The 16400-nt window shown below is 31.6% G+C and overlaps 1 protein-coding gene across 2 annotated transcripts; it reads right to left on the reverse strand.

Moving 5' to 3' along the window:
- Positions 1-290: 290 nt before the first annotated feature.
- On the reverse strand, positions 291-5452 carry LOC130979457 (uncharacterized). Of its 2 annotated transcripts, none has more exons than XM_057902902.1 (8): positions 4907-5452; positions 3660-3797; positions 3445-3513; positions 3275-3346; positions 2967-3076; positions 2734-2865; positions 1354-1567; positions 291-952 (listed from the first exon to the last, which is right to left on the reverse strand). In XM_057902902.1, exons 1-8 carry the CDS (start codon positions 5330-5332, stop codon positions 908-910), a joined length of 1206 nt encoding a protein of 401 aa, XP_057758885.1. In that variant the 5' UTR covers positions 5333-5452; the 3' UTR covers positions 291-907. The 2 variants fall into 2 exon arrangements, with proteins under 2 accessions (XP_057758885.1, XP_057758886.1); XM_057902903.1 differs by having other exon boundaries at positions 298-952; positions 2967-3049; positions 4907-5449.
- Positions 5453-16400: the final 10948 nt, after the last annotated feature.

Consider the following 16400-nt stretch of genomic DNA (forward strand, 5'->3'; position numbering starts at 1 on the left):
TTATTTATATATTTAAAAGTTACACTTAGAATTATTTACTTGGTTTCATAATAAATTATATTTTAAATTTAAATAGTTTATTCATTAATTTATACTTATTCTAATAAACATTTAATAATTTATTAAAAAAATTAATGTAATGAATATCATAATAATAAAAAACTAATTTGAAAAAACTTATTGTATCAAAATTCTTTTAGGACAAATAGATTGCTAACAAATAAGGCTTTAATCAATTTGACCTCAAAACATCGCTTTGTTGGAGTGAATAAAAATAAATAAATCCATGACCAATTTAAATTTATGAACAAATAAATTCTTAACTAATTTAATAGTGATAGCATAGCACTTAACGTGCCAACTCATCACCCAAACATGCCACCTAAACAATTTTCATTAGGAGTTAATGGCAGACATGATAGAGGAATCGCCTTGTCCTATGACACCAAGGGACAGGGACCGGATTGAGCTTCCTTTTTTTTTTTTTTTTTGTCAAGAGGTGCTTAGTCCTTGGAACTAATCATCAAGGAGCACATTGGATGTTTACTCTAGCCATAAATGCCTTTTATGCTTTCTGCTAGCCTTTAAATAAGTGTCTATCAATTTTTTGTGCCAACTATAATACTATTCATGATGGCCTCCAAACAAAACAATTACACAACTACACTAACGATACTTTTACACCCTGATGAGCATCTGTCATATTCACCCCTGTTTAACATTTTTAATTACTCTGTAGAATATACATACACTTTTGTTGCAAACATTCTTCCAAATACGGACCAGAAGTGCATCTCTAGTAATAACTTTCATGAACTCAGCCAACGCATTGGAGAATGACATTAAGATGGTAAAACTTGCTTTGCAGAGTGATCATCAAAAAAAAGTCATGAATCCAGCTTTGATGCTAATCCATTGAGAAATCATCTAGCCATATGACCACTTCATTCCTCTTCCATGTCATAGACAGCCAAAAAAATAAAATAAAATAAAATAAATGAGATGAGAGTTAGAAGTTAAGATGACAAATACCAAATTGAAATATTCTTTATCCGTTCTAAGTTGCATTAGCATAGTAGACCTAAATGCAGGTAAAGTAGACAGACAATGCAAAAAGGAATTAAAATCAATATCTTCTGTATAGTTGAAGCAAGAGTAATGGAAAATTGAGAGGACTCTACAAAACATGGTTTACTTTTTTGTTTGTTATTTCTTGAACCAAATCTATGCAGACCAAAAGAAGTTAGCCAATGCATAAGTTAGGTATCTGTAGTGTGAATTTAGTTGTATTAGAGCAAGCACACTGCACACTAAAAATAAATTGCCAGCATTGAAGGAGGCGACATAGCATACCATTATAAAGCTCCATGTTCGACCTGGATCGTTGTACCTTGCAAGCAAACAACCCATCTGAGGTTTAAGGCCATCTTTAATGATACTGGAGCGCAGAGTTCTCTCCTTTTCGCGAACAATATCCTCTGTAGGTTTTCCACTAAATTTTAGTACTGCAGCAATGCCACCATCTATCTTTCTCAAGCTGACTGTTTCTTGATTAGGATCTGGTAAACTGGTCAAAATATTAAACATAAGCACAAACATATAAACTCTACTAAAGATGTTGTCATTACTTTTGGATAAAATATAATTGTCCCCTTAAAGATTACCTCAAATGCACTTTACCCACATCAATTTTAAACATGCAGGTTATCTAATTAAACTTATGCATGTGAAGGCTTAAGTAGTGGAAGAATGGCCATGATGAGGTTGGAAAGTGGCAAACAAATTTTACACATATTTTGAGTAAGGAGAACTAATATGTTGATGCTAGCTTGGCTACAATGGGAAATGCAGCTTGCTCTGCACTCAGAAGCCGCAGGACTCTTCTTCCTGAGGCACTGCATCTGCTATCTGGTAATAGAGGTGGTATCTCCACTAGTCCACACACTTGTGTAATTGGACTTGCATATCTAAATCTATTAAGAAATTTTAAGGAATTCATGCAGATCATGGGGGGTGAGAATTGATGAAAGCATTACCTGATAAGGTTGATGTATTAGATAATCTTAAATTCATACAAATGTGACAGGACTGGTACCAGTAAGCAACAATTACATAAAGGAGTAGTGTGTAGAAATTGGGATTCTCAGCAATGTGTTGAAGAAACCTAGAAATTGGGGAAGAATGTATATGCAAATCTTTAAGATACAAGGAGGGAGAATTAGAGTCATCTCTGAAACTTTTTGAATGATCCTCCCCTAACCGATTCTATTATTCCTCTATTTATTCCTAACTCTAGCTAACTACCTTTGCCTCCAAAAGTTCCTCTGTTACAAAGCTGTTAGACCTAAAGGCCATCTTGCCATGCTTATTTGTCTTGTATGCTAGCCCATATAAATAGTCCCTAGCAAAATGCGAGGCAACAGTGGACTCTAATAGTCTGTTTAACCAAGAAATTTTTTATTTATGTCAAATACATCACTATTTTTATCAACCTCAGAAGAGAAGGATTAAATCTTTCCGAGAAGAATAGGAAATACAATCAGTTATGTACAAGGCACTGAGCAAGGGGATTTAAGCGCTGTCAATAAGATTAATGAGTTAAATTGTATATTCTTGATGGGGTAAAATACAACTGAAGAAACATTCAAAGGTTTTCCTTTATATTTTACCATTTTTTCCTCTACTGAACTAAGGATTGAATAATATGTGCCTTGTAAGACTAGGTAGAAATACCTCGCTGTTTCTGTATCTACAGGAAGAACTATTTGGATTGACACTTTGGACAATTCGTCATCTATGGCTTGAGTGAAGACCGGAGTTGTCATCGGTATCTTCTCCGTTGTCGAGTTCTTTCCAAATATGTACCTGGGGGAAAATATTAACATGTATGCATATCATTTGAGAGCCTAAACTCTAAAGTTTCCATTGTTAACAAATGCAGCTATATTTCAGACATAAAAACTAACCCGGCCACATCATTAAAGCCTTTAGACCCAGAAAGCTTGTCTCCCGTTGTTTCTACTATTATAAATGGATTATACTGTCTAACCTGTTGTAAATTAAAAACAATCAACACCTGCCACAACAAATAGGTTGGTGGTAGTAAAATCACGAAAATTTTCGTTTTCATACAAATTAACGACAGTGAGATCACGAAAGGTGAACTTTACATTTTGACAGAATCATTAATGCAATTCTTTAGAGAAAATGACTGAGAAATGAATTGGTAACTTATTAATGTAAATATATGAAGTTAAACAATGACAGTATAGACCTCATAATTTGCTGTCCTTTTCAATATTTGATATCTTGGTGTTTCCAAGTCAGGAGTCTTGTAAATCCTCAACTGCGTATCAAGTCGTCATGGTTAGACTCTGCTTTAAGAAGATATCAGGAGAACAATAAGTCCAAGGCATATTTAAAGAGTGAAATACAGGGATATACTTGTTTGACTACATCCAATAAACCTTCCAAAGAGAAATAGTCATTTTTCTCTATTGAGTCCCAGTAGTCCTACAAAATTGAGGATCAGAAAAAGAAAAAAAATGAAACCAAAAATATATCTTTCCATCAAAGTTAATGGTAAAAAAAGATCAGCATTTTTAGTAACATCACTTCCACCACTTCTTGATAGTTGGAATTTTAAACTTTGAACCTACCACATGGCTACAGAACTTGCCATTTTCAGGGTTGATGCCCATCACAGAGGTTCCGGTAAACACCAACTCCGGTTTCCAGGGAAGTAGTATGAATTTCATAACCATAGTCCATCTCGTAGTTATCTCATATGGTCCTGTCTATAGCAATTCAGTCAATCCAACTGCATAAAGAGAATAATTTGCAACAAACTAGACAATAAAACCCATCAAATAAAATTTCAGAAAACAAACTTGTCACAAAATTGAAAAAAGAAAATAACATGATTTGATTCCAAAATCTACTCAATTATAACTAGAGTAATTGATTCCTGAATTTTACAGGAAGGTCCCCATATATTAAACCAATTCTTGTTGCAATATCAACAAGGTCAGCAGCAATATTGTATATGGCTACCGAATTTTTCACAGACGGAATTGTAATTTTACTTTAAGAAAAAGTTCAATTTTCGAAAGATTGCCATCCAACCATGTTGACAAGTTCAATGACAGAACAAAACACATCCATGTAAGTCGTAGGAGAAACTCATTGATTGCTATGGACTTCCCATTTTTATCTATATAGATATTCAAAATATTTTAAGCAGAAACTTTTAAAATATAATTAGAAGTATACAAAAGTATGTACAAAGGGAAATGGGAGCATAGACATAGACATAGTGTAAAAATTTGTTACTCGGTCATTTTTTGAAAGTGAACACTCAAGTGCAGCCGACTTCACGTGAAGTTGATTAGTTGAGAATTGTTTGACTTATTTGACTACATTTTTATCTAACAGCTCTTAGCTCTTAGCTATCAACTTCACGTTAAGTCGACTGCACCTCAGTTTCTATTTTTTTTGAAACATACAGTGTTTTTATATTTAGATTTTGTTGTTTTAAATTAAATTAAAATTGAATTGAATTTAAATTTTAAGTGATTTGTGGCTCTGTGCCATATTGTTGAAGACAAATTTAACAAAACTAATTTTGTATCCACGAAAGATGATTTTCATACTACAAAAATACCAAAATGTTAGTTTTATTTGTGTAGATTTGTCAATATTCTAAATTTTTCATAGGTAGAAATGACCGTTGCTAGCCTGTGATGAATATAAAGTTAGTTTTGTCTATTGACGGTAAATTTGTCAATATTTTAAACTTTTATAGATAGAAACGGACTCCAAATTTAATTAATCTTGACATAGTGCAGTGGAAGCAAATTAAAATAAGAAAATGGGAGCATAGATGAGAGGAAAGAGAAAAAGAGACCTGCTTGACCCAATGCAACTGAAAGAGAGGCCTAAAGAGCGTCCTGAGAAGGGAAATGTTGAAGAGGTAACCGCTCAAACTGTCATGCTTTGTGATCGGGTCTCTGAAGATGACGCCTTCGTCGTAGGCCGATTCATCAATACCCTGATCGTCGAAGAGATGAGGGAGATCGTCATACAGAAACTCCACAAGTGCCTGCGTGTCAAGCCTGGGTTTTGGTGGGCTTTGCTCCGCTAGGCTAAGCTGAATGGCCCACTTGAGGCTGTTGCTTTCTGCTCTGAGAGGAGGGGGAGGGTACGGCTGGAAGCTTGTGGTGGTGGTCAGTGGCCGGAAAGTGATGCACGTCGTGGGAAATGGCCGGGATGTTGGGTTTAAGAAGTTGGAAGTGGCCACAAGCATTTGTTGAAGACAGTGAATCCTAGCCATGTAAGAAATGAATGGAGGCCGAAGGGGCCAAGCAAAGGCACCAAATAATCCAAAATAAATGACGAGCAGAATTTTTCCATTTCATTTCGTTTTCCTTTTAATTTTTTGATGGAAAAATTACACAACTATACACACACTCGTTTTAACTTAACTACATATCTGTTGCTGTTTTAAGATTTCTTTATAGAGTGAATTTTGGCCACATAAACAAACTCCTTCCATCTCCCTTCTAATCCTCTGTGGGTTACATCGAAAAAACATTCAAGAGAAAAATTTAACTAACACATAATTCGAAGGGACTGTAGTAGAATTTTTAAAACATTTTTTGAAGATTTTTTTTGGTAGAGTAACTATTCAAATCCGTGTCGATGTTTCTTAAAATCGGATATTTTAGTTTTTAAAAAAAATTAATATACAGATTAATTCTTAAGATTTTATTTTAATAGATAAATTAGTCTCTATTTAATTTTTTGGCAGAACAATTATTCAGATTAGTTGTCAAAGATTTTAAAAACGGACATTTTAGTCCCAAAAAAATTAATGTATATCTCAATCCTCAACATTTCTCTCTATTAGACATAACAGTCATTTGTCCAAAAAATAAAATAAAATAAAATAATTATTATTAATTACACGATGATATTGTACTATAATTTTTTATATTTTTTGGACAAAAATAATGATAAATTTATTCATTAGATTCTTTTATATATATATATATATATATATAGTCACTCAATAATAATACTAATAATAAATAAAATTATTAAAAATTATTCTATAAAAAATTCAAAATTAAAACTATTTGATATTTTTATATTTAATTTAATCAAAAGATGTCCTATTTTAAAAAAATATGTTTGTATTAGAAAATATGTATTAAAAAAATATTTTAATTTGAATTTATATTAATTACATATTTCTTTTAATACAAACATATTTTTTAAAATATGACATCTTTTGATTATATTAAATACAAAAATATTAAATGATTTTAACTTTAAATTTTTTGTAAAATAATCTCTAATAATTTTATTGATTATTATTATTATTATTGAGTGACTATATATATATAAGATTCTAATGAATAAATTTATCATTATTTTTGTCCAAAAAATACAAAAAATTATAGTATAATATTATTATGCAATTATTAATAATAATTATTTTATTTTATTTTTCGACGGAGGACTGTTATGTCTAACGGAGAGAAACGTTGGGGATTGATTTGTACATTAATTTTTTTTGGAGACTAAAATATCCGTATTTAAAATTCTTGGAACTGGGTAATTACTCTGGCGAAAAATGAACTGAGGACTGACTGCCGGAGTAAAACTTTAGAGATTGATCTTTGTATTAATTTTTTTAGGAACTAAAATATAGATCCAATTCGAAGTGTTTGGTTCGGTTGTGTAGAATTGGATTATAGGCTAATAATACTATTAACATGTTATCACAAAATATAGTAGGAGTGGAGATTATAAATTGCCTGAGCTCGCTGAGAAGATTTTAAATCCAAAAGAGCTCCATGAAAACTGTAGCCAATGTTATGGTGACTTGTTTGCTACACTTCCAGGATACTAGATTAGGGTCATAGTAGATGCAGAATTTAGTTGTTGATTTCGGTCTCAATATTACATGCCCAATAAAAATCTGAGAAAACAGTAAACCTTAAATTAGTTGATTTGTGAAATTGAAGAGTTAAAGAAACTGTACCTATAAGATATCTAAGAACTCTTTTGACAGCAATCCACTGTTCTTGATAAGGATTAGCCATGTATTGGCTAAGCTTGTTTACTAAGTAACTAATATCTAAGCCTTGTCTTTGTTGCATATTGCCTCTTTCATTTATAGGTAACTCAACAATATTTCAAATTTTATGATATAAAAGGACTTTATACTCAGTTATCATAGCCTCTTTTCATAGAGGATCTTGTAAGGCTATTTTTACACTTTTTGAGAGAATAACTAAATCTGATTCCTCAAGAGTAGATGTTACATGATAGGCTTTTTGTTGTTTAATACCTGATTTTGATCATGTCTACATTGGGTGAATGTTTGAGGTTTCTGCTGGTGTAGAATTCACTTGTGGGTGTGAATTGTGGAAGAAAGTAGCATCTTCAATACTAGATTTGTTATCTGCTGAGACATGAAATGATTGCACAACTAAATAGGGATCAAGAGAAAATAGGGGTATAGTTGAAATTTGGGGTAAATAATCTAAAACAAGATCATAACTCAGAGAGGAATTGTCAGTAGTTGAAATAAAAAATGATGAGGGAAATTTTCTTTCATCACAAAATAACATCTCTTGAGACAATGATCTTGTTAGACTTTGTTAAACAGTTATAGCCTTTTTGATTAATAGAGTATCCACAAAAATACAAGGTTCTGATATGTATTCTAGTTTGTGTGCATTGTATGATCTTATGTGAGAAAAACATAGGCAACCAAAAATTTTTAGAAGAGAGTAATCTGGAATGGTATGATATAACAGTTCAAAAGGAGATTTATGTCCAAAAATAGGTGTAGGCATATGATTAATTAAGTATACAGATGTAGCGAAAATTTCGTTCCATAAAGTAATTGGTAGAAAGACAGTGGCTAATAGAGCCAATGAGTTTCCACAATATGTCTATTCTTCCTCTCAGCAAGACCATTTTACTGAAGGGTGTATGGACATGTCAAACGATGAGAAATTTTCTCTTGATTAAGGTCTGCTGTAAATGCAATGGATAAATATTCTTTTTTATTATCTATTTGCAAAGCTATAATAGAGTAACCTAACTACTTTTCTATATAATTTTTGTATTGTTTGAACATAGTGAACACTTGAGATTTATGAGTAAGAAAATATATAGTAGTATGTCTCGAGTACACATTAATAGCGTTTGTTTTGAGGTACGACTGGGAGACTGAGATTCAGTATTATGTTTGTTGGTTCAGAGACTAGTATTAAAATTTCTGTCTCTGTCTTCAAAATTTCAGTATTTCAGTACCTCTAAAAAGTGGGGACACAAGGGACTAAAATTTATAGAGATGGAGACTTAAACTTTAATAACATTTTATATCTAAAATACCCTCATTTCAATTAATTAATTATAATTTTATTCTTTGTGCAAATTAAATTAGAATTTCATTCTTGTTTCAATTTTTGTCTCTCATTTTGCACCAAACAGAATACTGAGATTTATTTCGATATTTGTCTCTTAGTCTATGTCTCTCAATCTCAGTCTTTCTGTCTTTATTTCTCCACCAAATGCTACCTAAAAGAGACATAATATCTTACACCATTGTGAGAAGAGACTGGAGATGGTCCCTAGATATCAGATATAATCAAAGATAAAGGATAATAGTAGGCAATAAGGAATTGAGAATAAGGTAATCGATGAGATTTTGTCAAACAACATGAATTACATACAAAATTAGTGATATCATTATTATTAATTTATAAAGAACATTGGGAAAGAATCTGTTTTATAATAGGCTTGGCTAGATGTCCAAACCTTTTATGATACACATCAAAAGACAAACACTTAGCAAGAAACACACTTGGATTACTTTCAGATTGTGCAGATTTAGGAATGACAATTCTTTCAAAGCGATACATGTCATTAATAGCTGCTCTTCGAAGAAGAACCTCCTTGGTAGCCTGAGATTTCACAAGACAAAATTAGGCCAAAAAATAAACATGATTATCTCTTGCAAATTTTAAGACACTTACAAGATTATGTGCAATTGATGGAACATGTAGTAAGTCATATAGATAATATCTCTTCTCAGTAGGTTTATGTTGCTATTAATGCTATTGGGGTATGAAAGGATAGAGGAGGAGGAGCATTATGCATTGACGAGTTGGGAGAGTTTTATTGGGCATGTTGGAATTGTTGATCGAATCTGAAGTAACAGAAGCTTGCAGTGACGGATCCAAAAAATTTTAGGAGTGGGGGCAAAAAAAAAAAATATATATATATATATATATATATATATATATATTAAATAAATTTTGTTAAATATTATTAATTGTATGGAGATATAAAAATTAAAAAGAGTTAGCGAACACTTTTATTCTTAAAATACTATTTATTATATATAATTTATAAAAAATATTTTTTTATTTCTAAAATTTAAAATTAAAATTTTTTAATTAAATTATAGATAACTTATTATCCTAACTAATCTTTTTATACACATTTAATAATAAAAGACTGAATTAACTGGCATATTAGCGCATAATAATACATTAGTATTTATAATTTGAAATTAGAATTATATATAAATACTAGAAAAATTAAATCTTTATATGAAAAGTATATTTATATAAAATAATAAAAACATAATTTTTATAATTTTTTTATTTTTTAAAATAATTAAATTTGTTATATATTTTTTAATTTAATTTTGATATAATATTAGATAAAATATTTTATGTATCTGTTTAATTATATATTATAATTAAAATATTTTTTATCATTATTTTTAAAAATAAAAAATATATTCTAAATTAGTAAATTAATCAGTTCATTTTAAAATTTTATATGCAACATAGGTACATATATTAGAACAAAAGATAAAAAATAAGTAATAAGGATGAATAAATCGAGAATAAAATAAAATATATAAAGTCACGAAAAAAATAAAATATTAGATTGATACCTAAACTATAATTGTTTGAATTAAAAAATGCAATTGAAAATATCAAAAAGAAAAATAATGAAATTGAAAGATACATAGAGTCATGGAGAGCTATATAAAAAAATTGGAGAATTTAAAATTTACTTTTTGATGAAGAGAAGATGACCATTAGACAAGGAATAGAAAAAGAAGGTTGAAAATATAAAAATAAGAAGATGGTTTAAGAAAATAAAGAACTGACGGTACAATAATTAAATTTGATTAGGTTAAATAATAGTCAAAATGATAAAAAAAAATAAAAAAAAGAAATTTAAAACTTTAGCTAATTAAATTTATTTTATTTATAATGGGATCATTTAAAATTTAAAGTGAAGGCATATTATATATAACTATATCTTTTAAAACAAAAATTAAAAAATCATAGGGGCAAGTGCCCCCTCATTTGTATGCTTGGATCCGTCCCTGGTAGCTTGCCACATGATCTAGTTTGCCATAGATTTGGTATTGAGGTCTATTTGAAGGATTCAAAATTTCTCTGCCTCCTCGATTTGCATGTTCACTTCTGCCTCTTCTACCAAAATTTCTACGTCCAGAAGAGGTGCAGTTTCTCTTCTGTAGGTATTTTAACATTTCTAGAATTTGAAAGTGTTGGTTGAGTAAAGTTTACTTGAATCATTAAAGATTGGCCATAATTAGCCAAAAATTTTTATAATTTATTTTATTTATATCTTTTTATTTCATTCTCTTATCATATTCTATTTATTAATGATATTAATTATAATATTATATTTTTTAGTATTAGACATTTTTGTAATCAATACTTAATATTCTTTTTATAATTTAATGTTTATATTTAAGAATACATTAAATATTATTAATAATAATAAGAATGGACGGTAATGATTATATACATTAATTGAGTTAATTACACTTGATTCTTTATTTCCCTTAAGACATTTAATACCAATCAATGGAAATACGAAAAAAATCATTAATTCTTTGTTTTCGTTAAGACATTTATTTGCACTTGATTCTTTGTAATATATACCTTTCATTAATTTAATTATGATCATTCAAAAATCATGACTATAATACCATTGCAAGCAGAATAGTGCATAAGTCAAGAAATTTTACAAGAAGTCGCATTTATCGTTGCAAATAGTATGACATTTGAATTCGATCTTAATACGGTACATATAGTAGAAGGTGCTGATGAAGAATTTGAACAACAGACGGACTCACCCGACGAGGTTGTTGTCAGTCAACCAATTCTCGAGAATATGAAAAACAACACTAGCTTTGATGAGGTATGGTAATAAACTGATTTAATTTTTTTTATGCTTTTATGTGCATTTATAATTATATTGTATACTAACTAAGTTCATACACATAACATTCATACGTACATATACATAATATCCATAATTACATACAACTAACATCTAAAAATTAAATTCATATTTGTTAGATATTACATCCATACACATATCATTTTTTAGTTATTACATATGTAAATATAAAGTTAACACATATGTTTTTTAAATTTTATCATAATTGAATTTAAAAAAATATTAAATTCTTAAATTAATTTATTCAATCTATAAATTTACACATAACATCCATAATTTCATGTTAATAACATCCATAATTTGTATTCATAATATTTATAATTTCATACCTATAATGTTTATAATTAATAAATTTTTATAATTAATATTATCAAATTTTAAACTATTCGTCTTATTGTATTTTTCAAATTATCTCATATGTGCACTAATAGGTCATGATTTTAATTATTTTAATATTTTTATTTAATATTCATATGTATGCTTATTTATTGATTTTAATATGACGTAGGGATGTCAATGGAATGGGGCGGGGCGGGGGCGGGGGATGCTTCCCTACTCCCCGTCCCCGCCCCCAGAATTAATCCCCGTCCCCGCCCCATTCCCCGTCATGGGGGGATAATTGTCCCCATCCCCGTTTCCCGCATTCCCCGCGTTCCCCGCGGAGCCCCATTCCCCATCTTCCTATGTTTAACATTCATATGAAAATTATAGTAAAAAATATCAAAAAAACAAAAAAACAAACTAAAAAATATTATTACAAACACACAAACATATCTTATCTAAGATTATAAGTCCAGAAATACAACATAGCAAATCATAGTCCATAAAATAAAATCTTAAAATGCAACTTCCATTATAAAGAAAGCAATAAAACAAAGTCTTTAACATCAAATATTCTTTTATTGTCGGCATAAAACTTCCAACAAACATCTCCATGTTCTCTGTTAAAACAACAGAGACAAATATGTTAACATACAGTGACGAGAATGGAAGCAAACACGCAGACGCAGAAGTGGAGAGGAGAAGGACGCCGTGCCTGAGGAGAGAGAACGACGCGGTGAAGCTGCTAGGGTGACGGCGCAAGAGTGGCCGGTGGCTAGCTGTGAGGGTTTTGAAGTTTGAACAAAGTGGAGAGTGAGTGAGTGACTGGAGTCTGGAGAGTTGGGGTTTGGATGGGAATAGAGAGTTAGAGAGGGCGCAGCAACAAAGGTGAGAAGGGAATATAGGGTTAAGGTTTTTTAATGGGTGAAATTACTAAAATACCCCCTATGTTAGAAATAAAGTAAGAGTATTTAAGTAAGTTTAACAATTCGGGGAATTATCGGGGATGGGGCGGGGATCCCCGCTCGAGTCCCCGCGCCTGTCTCGGGAGAATTTTGCTCCCCATCCCCATCCCTACGGGGAAAATTCCCCACCATCGGGGCCCCATTTGGGGGCGGTCCCCGCGGGGATCCCCGCCTGCTGGGGATTTTTGACACCCATTATGACGAGTTAATAATTATTTTTAAAAGTTATTTTTTAATTTTTGTTTATATTTTATATTTTGTTTTTTATTTTTTAATAGTTTATATGTAAAATATAAGTTGTATAGTAGAAGTTATTAAAACTTTTTAATTTAATGTTTATATTTTTTGCAAAAAATTATTGCATTTTAATGGATAATAATGTGATTGAGAGATGTTAGGGGTTTAATTTAGAAGAAACTGAGGCCCGACTTGTGAAACTAAGGCCGGCCAGAGTATAAATACATACATATACATCCCAAAAGTTTCCCAAAACACAAGATAACACTTGTTTTCTGCAAGTCACCCTCTAAGAGGGACAAAGTAAAATATATACATATATAAACATAAATAAACTACAAACATCAAGTCCCAAGATAGTTCTTCGCTTCCAAGAGTCTCGAGAATGTTCAGTGTGGTGCCTCCTAATTTGCATCTGAAAACCCACAAATATATGTATTGAATGAGAACCGAGAATTCTCAATATGGTAATGGTGCCAACATACATAATATATAAGATCCCAGAAAAGCCAGAAGCGATCCTAGAACTCCGACACTCAAATTTAAAACTTAAAAGATTAGCTAAGCCAAATCTTTAGATACATAATCTAAGATTTTTCAAGTTATATCTCAAATACTAACTTAACCCTGCAAATCCTGCTTCTTCCTACCCTTCAAAACTCCGGTAGAACTGCCATCATCACTCTTCCGCTAGATAAGAGGCTGCTCAGTTGCACAGACAAATAATACAGACAAAGAAAACACAGATAGAATGCAGTTACAACATGTAGAATATATAGCAAATAAACATAGATATTCAAATAGGCAAACCCAAGTAATGCAAACTCAAACAAATGCATATGATGTATGCCTTTTCTACTCGCTGTGAGCTCATATGTCGGTTAAATTGGCAGAACTCGACACACCCGCCGGTAACTAATGCGGATATGATCTCTGAGTTGCGCATCCCCAGAAGGAACACAAACGAAGGAGAGTGCATTTTCACCTTCTCCTGAAGGTATTATGAAGGAGTGTGCCTTTCCACGTCGAATTAGTGTGTCTTTCCACCTTGCAACCAAAGAAGAATGTGGGAGAAAAAACAATACGAAGGAGAGTGCCTTTCCATCTTTCCCACATCCACATCATGACAAGAGAGGGAATCCTTCATCCTCAACTTGCCAACCTCGTGAGCAGAATGAAACCCATGTCCTCACCACGGGTGGGATAAAACTTTCGTCCCTATCACGACACTGTAATCACGAGCAAAACAAGTTGAAACCTTCGTCTTTACCTGGTGCAAACGCCAACATAATCTTTGAGGTAACATGCAAGCGGGATCTCACCCAGACCTTGCCATATCAGCCAATCCAGCCATACTCAATCATCGCTAACCTCAACATTTACAGTCACCATCTATGAGGGATATAGTACCCAATACACTCTTGGGATATAGTGCCCGTCACACTTATCAATTATTCTTCTTCCTCATCTCTTAACCGGAGCATGTGGACAACGTCACTACCTCTTATCTGGTCACATATATCTCAATCAAATTCATAATAAACTCAATTCTCCTTATTCTTCTTTCTGTTTACCAACCTCATCATCAAACACCTCTCGACTTAGCTACATTTCAGTACTATTATCATTATTTTCATTATTTACTTCTTATTCAACATTATCAATGCCTCATTAATTTGATTAACACCTCGCAAAATCCTTTCAAGTATCTCCTCAACTTATTTAATAGACTCATACCCGTTCTAAAGCTTAAAGACTCACAACAAACTTCAACAATTATAAAAGAGGTTTGGAAAGATAGAGGACTGACTTAACGTTCAAAAATCTCCTTTTTGGCTAAAACAAGAGGCTCGCATTGCGTGCGTACTCTCACGTACATGAGCTTTCAAAAATTAGGTTCAGCGCATGCAGGCCTTACTCTGCGTACGCAAGATTAAAAAACAGTGAACATAGCTCGCGTCGTGCGTGCAGGTCGCATACGTGACACTCTCTTTTCCTCAAAAAGCTGCTAAGTCATTAAAAATCAATTTTATACACCTAACTTTTGACGCGCATAACTTTTTTGTTAAAAATAATTTTTTATCCGTTTTTCAAACGACGTAAACTTCACGGACCCAATTTTTATTCAAAATAAGTTTGGAAAATTTTGGGGGTCTAGAAGGCAAGTGATACATGCTTCAAATATTCGTGATATGAAGAGTTCAAGTGTTATTTAGAAGATATTAGTTTATATTTTTAGAGTATTTTAATTTAATTTGATGTATTTTGATTTTGTTTATTTAATTACTAGATTGAGCTTTATATTTGTTGGCTTAGAGTCTTCTATATTTTAACCTAATAAGATGTTATAAATACCTCATAAATTAGGGTAGTCGTAGTACATAATGATTTAGAGGTTTGAAAACCCCTTTTTTGGTTTCGTGATGAAACTATGGTGTGGACAATTGAGGTTGAGGAGTCCCTCTCTTGTTGCATCAAAGAATTGAGTAGAAGGTTGAGGAGTCCCTTTGATTCAATTCCTAAATTATGGTGTTGACAAGTTAGGTTGAGGAGTCAATTTCTTGTTGCGTCAAGAAATTGGGTAAAAAGTAGCTAGAGTGATTCTCTTTGTACTCAATTTCAATCTATTATATTTGTTTCTATTTCAATTTCAATGTATCTTTTTTTATTTAGTTTGAATCCTTATCTTCTTGTTTATCCTTTTATTTCTTTATCACCAAATTATGGTCTGCCGAAGTTCGGTTAAAAATCAAGTTTCTCGGTTACAAATCAAGTTTTTCTCAAACATGACAAATCTCTATTTTTACAACTTCTCAACTCAATACCAATAATCCAGGCTTCAAAACATCACCAAAACAAACCAAACCAAACCTTATCTCAACACTCCTCTTTTACTCCATAATACATCAATTGTACAATTTCATAAGATTCAACCCAATAGTCCATATTCATAACAACTCTATATATAAATTATCAATATATCATTATTCATCATCAAAATCATCATGTTACCAACATCAACCATATCAACTCAATACATATTGCATTAATCAAAACCACTAAGTTTGCACCAACACATAATTCAACTTATTCTAAGTCGTCTAGCCTAAGTTTTCACGCAACATTATATATTATCTACGAGAAACCAAAATCATACCTTGGTCGATTCCTCCCTAATGTTGAAGCACCTCAATTATCTCTGTTTCTCAAGTGTTCAAAGCTCTGAATCATCACCGAACAAAAATTCAACCTCCATGGTTCGCTTTCTAATCACTGATACTACCAAATTTGTTTGTAAAATATATATCTCTCTCTAATTCTACATAAATACGGCAAAAAAATCAAACTAGGGTTCATAATCATCAATGGTTCACAAGAGCTAGTGGTTTCTCACCTTACCGATGGAAATTTGGGACAAGACCCAGCAAGTCCACAAAATTAATTTGATCCTAAACACAACAATTTAACAAAATTGCAACACTTTTACTCAAAGTTTTTAAATTTGGAGAAAGAAGAACTGGGTGTGAAATTGAGATTTTCTTATCAAATTGTTCGGTAGGT

This window comes from Arachis stenosperma, chromosome 5, assembly GCF_014773155.1.
Source record: "Arachis stenosperma cultivar V10309 chromosome 5, arast.V10309.gnm1.PFL2, whole genome shotgun sequence".
NCBI lineage: Eukaryota > Viridiplantae > Streptophyta > Magnoliopsida > Fabales > Fabaceae > Arachis > Arachis stenosperma.